This window comes from Phaethon lepturus, unplaced genomic scaffold (assembly GCF_000687285.1).
Source record: "Phaethon lepturus isolate BGI_N335 unplaced genomic scaffold, ASM68728v1 scaffold35929, whole genome shotgun sequence".
Taxonomy (NCBI): Eukaryota; Metazoa; Chordata; class Aves; order Phaethontiformes; family Phaethontidae; genus Phaethon; species Phaethon lepturus.
Window position 1 is genome coordinate 9,745 of NW_010566195.1, and position 10,586 is coordinate 20,330.

The 10,586-nt window shown below is 41.8% G+C and overlaps 1 protein-coding gene across 2 annotated transcripts in view; it reads right to left on the bottom strand.

Annotated features, from left to right (window-relative positions):
* Positions 1-10,586, bottom strand: part of RAB41 (RAB41, member RAS oncogene family) — a 13,958-nt gene that overhangs the window by 3,180 nt on the left and 192 nt on the right. The window contains exons 2-5 of one of the 2 annotated variants that reach the window (XM_010295411.1): positions 8,844-8,897; positions 6,666-6,771; positions 3,054-3,165; positions 378-471 (exon numbers count right to left, since the gene is read on the bottom strand). In XM_010295411.1, coding sequence (XP_010293713.1) covers positions 378-471; positions 3,054-3,165; positions 6,666-6,771; positions 8,844-8,897 — 366 coding nt within the window. Of the gene's footprint in view, positions 1-377; positions 472-3,053; positions 3,166-3,430; positions 3,537-6,665; positions 6,772-8,843; positions 8,898-10,586 lie in introns of both variants that reach the window. The other variant, XM_010295410.1, reaches the window with a different exon arrangement.

Sequence of the window (10,586 nt, forward strand, 5' to 3'; positions counted from 1 at the left end):
CCCTTACAAGAGTGCACAGTCCACCAATGGAGACCTCAGGACCTCAGAGTCTTTCAAACCTCCAGGTCCTGCAGCTAAGAATGAAACCACCTCAGGTAAGTTACCCAGGGAATGCCTGGGCTTATGACTGTTAATAACAGATTACCAGGACAGGATGAAGTTTATGCAGTACATGTGAGCCTCATTCACAGCATCCTCAAGGGAAGGAAGGATCCCCATATGCTGCACATAGTCTCCCAAAAGTCAACAAAAGGGAACTCCACGAGGTTACAGAAAGATTTCAGAAAGGCTCCAGCAGCAAGTACAGTGCAACAGCAAGTGCTAGGCTGCTGCCTGTGAGCAAGTAATTGCATCTCTGATCAATATCCTGTACATACCTGTTTCACATTATATCCTGCTTTAGCACTGGTTTCAATATACATCATATTCAGTTCTTGGGCTTTTCTCTCACCCTCCTCTACAGAAACCTGTCTACAGCAACGAGAACAAATCACAGGAAAAAAAAAAAAAGAAAAATACTCCAAAAACATTCAAAAGGAAACTGCAGGAAAAAAAAACAGCCACCAACGGAAGCAACATTAACAGGAAAAAAACCCCCAACTTAAGAGGCTGCATCAAATAAGAACAGTGTTATTTTTAGTTCAGCTTTTTGGCCTCATAACTTAAACTTGCATCATCACTTGGGTTTTACCATAGGATGAATTGCTTCCAATACACTGTATTCTATTTCAAAAAATGTGATCTAGCTCAGACTGATCGTGGCTTTGTCCAGCCTTAAAAGGCCCAGTATTTCAACCTAACGCAAACCTAACTTCCTTTTGAAAGAAAGGCAAGGCAGCTTCTTTTACTGATACCTGGGTGTACATCTTAATTCCAAAATCTAGCCTAGACCAGGACTACCGTCACCTCCATTAAACTTCTAAAATAAGAATTTCTAGTGCTACGTGAACTTCAACTGTAGCTATGTTTCCAAAAAATCTCTGGTATTTTTAATTCTTCTGGTAGTGCTGGGCCAGCTGTCCTGCACACACGCTCTACTTCACTTATGTACTATCAGGAAATGATCCAAGGCAGAAATTATCCCATCAGGTTTCCCAGTTCCACATGAAATTGGATTTTGATAAAAATTAGAAAGCCTCAAATCTAAATGCCACGTTATTCAGTTAGGAAGCTGCAGTTATTTCTAGCTCCCAGGAGGGCACAAGAGATACTAAGTGGTCAACATCCAGAGCCAGCTCAAGTAGAACATCTCGGATTTTGCTCAGTTGCTTTTGTAAGCCGATTTCAGAGACCAGACTAATCCGAGGTCTTGGCACCTGGAATTCTGAATCCGAATCAGCTATATACAATTTTTACCATATTTCTGAAGCTCTGAGCGCCAAGTTGTACAAAAATTTTCAAAAAGTGCAAGGTACAGGACACTTAGAATGGCCCCCCCACTGGAAGTGGGAAAAGCCAAATAGCTGTCACTATGTGGTAGACACAGAACACATTTATGTAAGAACCGTCAGTACAAAACCCACGCGGCGCCTGGTCACAGCCTAACCTCATCCTTTTCTCCACTGACTCAAACCACTTGCCAGTATTAGAATTGTCTATGCTTTTCCTCAAAACTAACAGCATGACTTCTACAGGGACAAAGGACAAAAAGCATCTCCTGACACCATATTGTGCAGCCAGGGATGCTGTCTATTGTCTCATACGAGCATTTGGACAATACCAAAACCACAAAGGAAAAAACACATTACAATACATTCTGAAGCAATATGCACACTGCAGGAGTGAGTAAAGCAAGGTCTAGAATTTAAAATGTGATAGCACCCAACAATGAAACAGTCAGATCCTTATTAGGCCCATCATCCCAAGATACACAGTAAACAGGCAGTTCACATAATAGTCCAAGATTTTTCTGAGAAAATATTAATGTTCCACCTGTAACGCTTTTCAAGCAGTTATCTTTTGATCAGAAGTGTCTTGTGAACAGACAAAGGATAAAGGTTTGATTTTATAAGACCTCGTTTCGCTGTGAGATCCAGGTGTTTCCCAGTTCCACCTTTTTGAGATGCTTTCTTTTGCATCAGATAAAAATTCCCCATCATTTCAATACTCCATATGACCTATGACACATGAAGCACACATTTTAGACTACCTGGTGTATGTGAAGATGTTTCAGTTTCAAGTATTAGGACTGTAAGGAACTGCATGGCTTACTCCATCTTCCCTTTGCCAACTACTGCTGACAATAACCATTAAAATAAAAATCTTTCCTTATCTACACTGTTCTTGATGTCTTCATAAAGAATTAAAATCTCTGAAAACATTAAACAAAGCTTTTGCTAAATCAACAATCAGAAGAATTTGAAATAGAAATGCAAAAGCACAAGTCTGTGGTCTTCTAAGAAGCTATTACATTGGTTATGTTGGTTGAAGTGGCATTGTAGGATTAAGAGTTTTAAAAGCAAAATGCTTTGACATGTCCCAAAACATTAAGTCCGTGTGATTTTCAGGGTCTAATTAAGTTTTTGCATCTCTTGGGGATGCTTTTGCTAATCTAGTTTCATCTCACACATGCACAACATCACAGTTTGTGTTATGTATGACATGAAACACATGCTCGGAGGGAAACCTTTTACATTGATGCTGTAAAAGCTCCTGTCACATTTTGTAACAAGAAGAAACTTTACTGAACTTACAGTTGCACACACAGAAAAGGTCACGTAAATAGGATTATTGAAAAAAGGGCTTTCGCAAGACATCTTTCTGGCTTTATCTCAGCATGAAAAGAAAAATCAGACAAAACACACTATTGAGAAACATGGTATAGAGATAATATAAGTAAAAGGAATTTTTTTAGGTGGGTTTGTTTTAACGAAAACTATTTGTAGAATAGCAAAAGGGAATAACTTTGCATATGCTGAAACCAGAAACACGAATTTCACAACACGCTATTTATGCTTCGTTTAGAATCAACAGTTGTTTTGAAGACAAACTAGTTGGCCAGTTCCTTGCTTTTACTGGTCAGGGCAGCAAGGCCACCAGCTCCCCTCCATTACCTCTTGTCTGCCAGGTCAGTTTTGTTCCCCACCAACATGATGATGACATCGCTTCCTCTCTCTGTCCGAACATCATCAATCCACTTGGAGGTTTGCTGGAAAGAATTCAAGTCTGCAGGGAAGAATCAAATGGGAGTGCTGAGGATAAAACTTCTTTTTGGAGAGGGAGAATGCTATGCCTGTACTCAGGTGCTTCTCCAGATCTCCCCACACCACGTATAAATGACCCATAAACTGTTTTCTGCTCAGACAGAAAAACAGGGCAGGGAAAAAACGTTTCTAATGTTAACCATCTTTTTGCAGAACTTCTGGCTAGAACTTACTAGTTCTGCTTACATGTAGTACTTCGAATAACGAGACACCAAAGCATCACTCACTTGTAATGTCATAGACTACCACAGCAATAGTGGAGTCGCGGATGTAGCTGGGAATGAGACTGCGGAACCGCTCCTGGCCTGCTGTGTCCCAAAGCTGCAGCCGAACCTGCTGGTACCAGGCCAGGGAGAGCAGAGAGAAAGAGAGAGAGAGCAAGAGAGAAAAGAAAGGAGGAAACTGTCCTTTAGAGAAAAGGCCATTTCTAGAATTAACTGTATGCAGCTCAGTCTGAGAAGCTGAGGTTGTAATGTTGCCCCAAATACCCAAATGACACAGAAGTTGTCTTTTCTGACTCTGATTGTAGATAATGTGCTTTAATTACCTCCTTTGCTTCCCTAGAGATTCTGCTACTCCCAAAGAGCTCTAGGTATGGCTACTACCTCACTGCTGATAGTGGTAGCTAACAAGTAATGCAGAGCTGTTCTTCCTGGTCTACGCAGGATTATGCATGTTATTTCCACAGGACTCCTACCCTACAGCATCTCAGATCAAAGCTTTTTGGGCAATTCCCACATGACAGACATGCTATTCCGTCAGCCCAGACACCATATAGTAAAACAGCATCCATTCTCCAGCATCAATCATCCAGAAGATGGCAATGGGGATTTTCATGCATGATTAAGGCAATCAATAACTTAACTTCCAGCAGAAAGAAAAGGCAATGTTTTACGCCATCGGCTTCATGTGACACAAAGGGCATCAAGTTCTCCCTTTCCGATAAACACAAGAGTCAGAAACAAGCACAAACGCTACAAGAGGTACAGTTTGATCTCCAGAAGCACAGCTATGCCCAAACACAAATTGACCTATTGCATATGATAGCTCTAAGGTCTCGGACCTGCCTATTTGACACAGCAACAGTCAAAACATGCCCAACTACCACAGTGAATCCTAAACAAAAGCTTTTCACATTGGGAGCGATACCACTTCCTTCCCAGTCATTACCACACACAGCTAGCTGTACCAGTAGCACCACACTGCCAGAAAACAAGATTGCTATTGGCGTTCTCAACAGGCACGAGTTTCACAGGAGGGCAGATCAGCTTAATTACATGCATTGGTTAGATGTGCTAACAAAGCCACTTGTTTAGCAATGAGGGAGAGCAGCTGGTTATGCACAGAACAGCGGTTAATAAGGCGGCTTGCAGGGGACTGGCTACAAGGGAGAAAGCAGTTTCAGCAGGGCCAATAATCGGCTTGTTTAGAAGAGAAACAGAGGCTGGACAGAGCACATGTCTGCAAAGTGTCTTGCTACAAGCAGATTCAAAACAACATCGTAGCTGCATCAGGGTATGTAAATCTGATGCCCTGGGGCTTAAGGAAGATTAGGGCTTATAGGCAAAGCAATTAACTCATGCCTCATTTTGAAGGCAGTCTTGATTACAAAAGCAAAAGTCAGGGCTCTTCACTACCCCAGGAAACTCAGGGTGACAAACTCCAAACACCTGGACAATATTACATCAGTGCTGGCAGGTCAGACTGATTATCCAGCCCAGCTGCAGTATGGACTTTACCATGGATCTCTCCACAGGACACTTGCATTTCAAGATACCCAGCTGATTAACAATAACTAAGCAATTCCTCTTTTTCTCCTCTGCTCCCCACATGCTAACAGTTCTTCTCTACTAGTTAAGAGTATCTTGGCTGGTACTTAAGTATGTCCTACAGGACTGTCTCTGTTTTACACTATCATGACCAGCATTAACTCACCGAAGACTATCTGAGGTTCCCAAATACAGTTACCACTAAAGACAATGCAAATAGATAGCTCTTCAGAGTGGTAAGAGAAACTGTGTTTTGCTAATCACTCTAGTGTTCACCACCATCATAACCTCAGAAGTACACAAGCATGTTCCTTCAATAACACAAGAAAACTGAAAGCCTTTCAGTCAGTAAGACTAGAACAAAGAGCAGTAACAAGAAAAAATGAAATTATCTCAAAAGATCAGACCATTACCAACGTATGATGAGATCAGCTATCAATTATTTCTGACATGTCTGGAAGCCATTAAGAACAGCCTGGACTGACAAAATTTTTCCACGTGCCTGGATAAACAGCATCCTATACCTGTCACAACAGGGGGTAGAAAAGATGTCAACCTATGCAGTCTGCCACGCCACCTCACTGCTTCCAGCATAAATCATCACATCTCAACGCTCCTCAAAACCCAAGCAGATCACTTCAGTTTTACATGAGTTTGCACCAAACCAGAAATCCTTCCAGAGTCAACTACTTAAGCTATAGGACTGGGAGAAAGACCATGTAATTATTTGCCCTCAACATGACAGATAAATCATAACAGAAGTTTGTTATTTGTTAAGCACTTCAGCTAACCAAAGTGAAACAAACCCCTGGTCTGTAAAGCCTCACTATAATCTAGAGTTTCTGACAGAATAAAGGTGGGCCAGGGGTTTTTCATCTCCATTACATTCTTTACTTAGATTTTTGTCCACATGGTGTTGGCTCATTGGTATAAATCCTGTCTAGATATTTATGCTGGTACTGTAGCTTAACCAAAAAAGACAGATCAAGTGGAATCAATAGCAAGGAGTTATAATGAAATAATTGTATTCATATTGTCCTATCTTAAACTAAAATATGCATGACAAGAGTTATAGAGAATTTCCCTCTAAGCTTGTTTGTTCTTCAGAAATTATTGTAGTTACATTTATTCTCTTTCAAAAGCTCTGCCATTACTCATATGAATCACCAGCTCTCTTCATAGCTTTTATTTAGATGGGTGTTGTACTGTTTTACCGACTCTGACAGTGTTCCTTTTCTTGAGCATCTGAAGTTGTTACTTGTATTACCTCTCTAGTTATCCAGAAAGGAAAAAAAATTCGTTCTGAGGACTAGGCAAAAGAACAAACCAACCACATCCAAAGCAGAAAAACTAAAAAGCTTTCCAAAGGCTACCAATCACCTTTCATTCCCATCAGCACAAACCCATGGGAAGTCACAAATCCTATTCACCTACCTGCCAATCCTCTGTGTATCACTTCCATCATTTGAACTTTGAGCAGGTTAAACAATTCCCCAGTTTTTGTATTATGGGATGGAGTTACTGTTGGTTGTGGGGGAAGATGCTCAGCTACTTCCCCACAGCCCACAAAACACCTACAGTCCCAGGGCCAACAGCCTGTCTTAGCTCCTTTCAGATAACACCACCGCTTCCAACACATAACAAGTACATGATAAAAGCAAGGTCCCTGCAGACACTCCAGCTCAATACCTACTTGTAATGTCAAAGACAATGACAGCCACAGCAGAGTCACGGATGTAGCTGGGAATGAGGCTGCGGAACCTCTCCTGGCCGGCTGTATCCCACAGCTGCAGCCTGATCTGGGAAATGGAAAAGTGTAGGGGAAGAGGGAATGGGAAGAGCAGGAAAATGGAAAACAAAACCAAAACTGAAGTGAAATAAAAATTAAAAAAAATTGCAAGGCAAAAATAATGCAACAAAAGGAAAGTTAAAATGGAACAGAAATGTGAAAAGAGCCAGCGACACTTCTAACCACATTCTTGCAGTAACCTCAGCCTAGCACGTCTGAGAATCCTCCCTCCCTCCACAAGCACATTAATAACTCACACATATGAACACGTTCTTCCATTTAATCGTAAAACCAAGGTATCCATAAAAAATACCTTCTCACACTTCTGCTAATGAGGGAAATAAGCATACATACCTCAGTGCATCCTGCCATGTCAGCACTCTGGCTATATAAGGGCCACAGAAGCAGACTGCAGCCTACAGCTAGGCTAGATGCGGTGACTCCTAACCGTAACGACTACACCACCCAGCCACTGATTAACCCACTGGAAAGCCTGATGTGGTGAAACGTAGTAGTGGGGTACAAGCCAGAACAGCAAACACCCTCTAGGACTGGCTTATCCGGTGCTCAAATCCAACAAGGCTGGGAAGATGTTGAGACACAGAGAAGGAAATACTATGCGGTCTTTCAAGATGAGGTTGTAGCCGTAACATGGAACTGTCAGCCTGAATGGTCAGGATTAAGGGTGGGGCTTCTCCTGGCCCCAGTTCACTTAGTGCCACAGGTGCCAATGGACTGGGAACGTCCTGGAAATGGCATACCTACAGTTGTCCTCTGTGGGAGGCTATAGGAGATGGTTCTGAAGAACCCAACTCCACATATATCTGTCCCTTCTGCTGGCTAGTACATACTACCCAGGCCATGTTTAGAGCTGAGCTGGCACAGCTATGATTTCAGGATTATTATTTGAAGTAAGGACATACCAAGTATGCCAAAGCATACGCCGCAGTTAGAGGCTTAGCATTCTTCACTTAAAGCACAGCAGTCAAAGCCTATTGCAAAGTACAGCATTAGCCACATCTGAGAAATTATTTCAATGTCTGAATTTTCCTAGCTTATGTGCTTGTATTTCTTCCTCCTCTTATCTACATTCAACACCTCTGTGTTATTTAAACAGGCTTTATGGGCTCCGTGGACCACTTACATAATCAGGAAAGCTAACAGTATATCCAACATTGGAAAGAAAATGCTATTTTCTGGATAGCAGAACACAGCACATAGGCATTCCAACTTGCCTTCAGAGGTGTCAAGTAGAATTCCCATGATCTTTTTCTTCTTCTGCCACTGCCAGCACCATTGAAGAAAGTTATCCAAGTAGTTTTGCCCAAACAAAGGTTAATCAAGGTCATTTCTAATAGTGAATCACTGGTAAGATGGCAGAGAAGCACTCAAACTCACCACACACTGGGCTGAGACTTCTTCAGAAGCCACAGACCCAGAGCAACACAAGGTATTCCATCGTACCACAAGCCCCGGCCTCCCCCCAATAGTTTCATACTTCTCAGCCAGTAGTAAAACAAGCAAAGAGGCAAGTACCAGCAAAATATGAACCAATGAAAAGACAAAGACTGAAAGCCAGGAGAGGGATGGGAGGGATGTCTTTATGCAAACAGGAATCTCATGCAAGCTAAATCCAAAATTGCTTTATTAACAGAACATCAGAACTGTGTTACAAAAGGAGCCTTTCTACACGGAGGAACTATGCCACCACTGGTAATCGTGAATGACTTCAAGACTTGGAACTACTTGGTCTGCTCACACCCATTTACACTGATAATCCCAGAGGCAGAGCTGCAAATTTTGGGAGGAAACTATGCCTAAGGTACATATAGACACAGCCCGTTCCCTGGGATGTGGACATTAGCTTGCCTCAATTTTGCATGAAAGATTCTGACTTCTTTCTAGGGGTATCAGATATTAACAAGTAACAGAAACAGGGGAGCAGGTCACTGATTTGATCCAACAAAGGCTGTTCCTCCAAAGGCTGCTGTGGGATTGCAGCAGCCGTTGGAGGAACCGCCAGGCGAGACAGCACGCGCAGCAACTGCGACTCCCATGCTATCACACAGATGCCTCACTTACCGTGCGATCTTCAAGATACATTGTTTTTGACAGGAAATCAATTCCAATGGTCGCCTGGAAAGAAGAAAAGCATTAGTAACTTCAACTTGCCCTCCAGCATCTGCAAATCAGATCTTTCTATACAAACTCTCAGAAATGTTCACAAACTTATAATTAAGCTGTTGAAGTCATCTGCCTTCAATAGAGTTGATAAAAACAACGCAATCGGGATATCTGCACCATCTTCATTTCACATCATTCTTCCAACGCTTCTCAACTGCACAAGAACTTCCAAGTCTGGATTTTAGCCTCAGATATTCATGCATCTTAACACATATCGTATCTGAACTGGCATCTTATTCTGGCCTACCGCAATTCAGTCTGGTAAGAATTATCTTATTAGAAATAATCAAAAGGTAGAGCAAATTACATATATAGATTGCAGGCAACTGTGCTGAAAGCTAAAAGGCAATGTTTATTCAGGGCTTTCCATTTCAGAATGTGCTTCCTTTCCAGCGACATTCAGGAGCTTCACTCCCCAGGCAGTTCTCCTCTCTCTAAGTCTCCTTCCATTCACGTTCCCATTGCTGTACAGCAATTCCAGTACAAAGACATTTAAAGTAGCTTATTAAGTTAGATGTGCTCCCAGGCACTTAAATCAAGCAGATGTCCTAGCCCTTCGTAACCCTGGGAAACAGGAGACAGGCCACCAGTGTAACAGACTGTAGTGTTTCAGACAGATTATCTTCAGTCTTAACACAGGCAGCATAACATGTTCTGGAAGGTCTCCACCAGAACGTGAACCATTTAACATCAGAAGAGATCACAACAGTCAGTTTCTGTAGGTAGTACTTATTTCTGGGAGTCCTATTTTCTGCAGCCAGGACATGGTTTATACCAACTAGAATAAGCACAGATATCCACAAGAGCACCTTACAAAAGTCAGTAAAGGAAACACAGAAAGCACAAGAGGATCCAGTTCCAGTGAATAACTTGTCCTCAGAAAAACAATCTTCCTTCCTCTTCCAGCTTAAAATTACTCCAGTCTAAACCAGTGGCTCTTTCTGGCCTGAGTTAAGGGAGAACACCATAGTCTCATCTTCCTTAAAGATATTTGTCATTCTTTTGAAATACAGATAAATGCTTTTGATGCAACTATCTCTTCCTGAAAACTTCAGGCCTCTTACACACCTTCAGCTTTTCATCTGCAGCCTCTTCATCCCTACCCTACTCCTTCCCTGCCAAGATTTCCCCTGCCTGTTTCTATCTATAGCCTTTCAGTTAAAAAAAAAAAAAAATTGTAATAACAGAAAAAAGTTGAGCGAGAGAATGATGAATTCTTGCAGATCTATCTATGCGCTTTGGACTCAGATGCTAGAGGCCAAGAACTATCAAAAGCATGTTCGTATCTTATTCTTCCTCTCCGTTTCCTGAGACTTCCATATCCATCGTCAAGCATCCTGACCATTGTCTTCTCCATAAACCAATGTTTCTCCCCATTTTCCTCAAGGCTTCTCACATATCCAGGCAGGATCTAAACCTTGCTGCTTTTTTCCACACTGTAATTCCTGACATCATACTAGATGCTTGGGCTTAAGCATCATGAAGTCTCATCTGCATTCCAAGGCACACTGCAATCTTACACATGATACTGAACTGACATCTAATGGGGAAATGTGCTTGCCCCCAACAGTTCTCACAGGCATACATTTTAACAGCATGGAATATATTTACATATATATATGTAAAAATATATATATATAT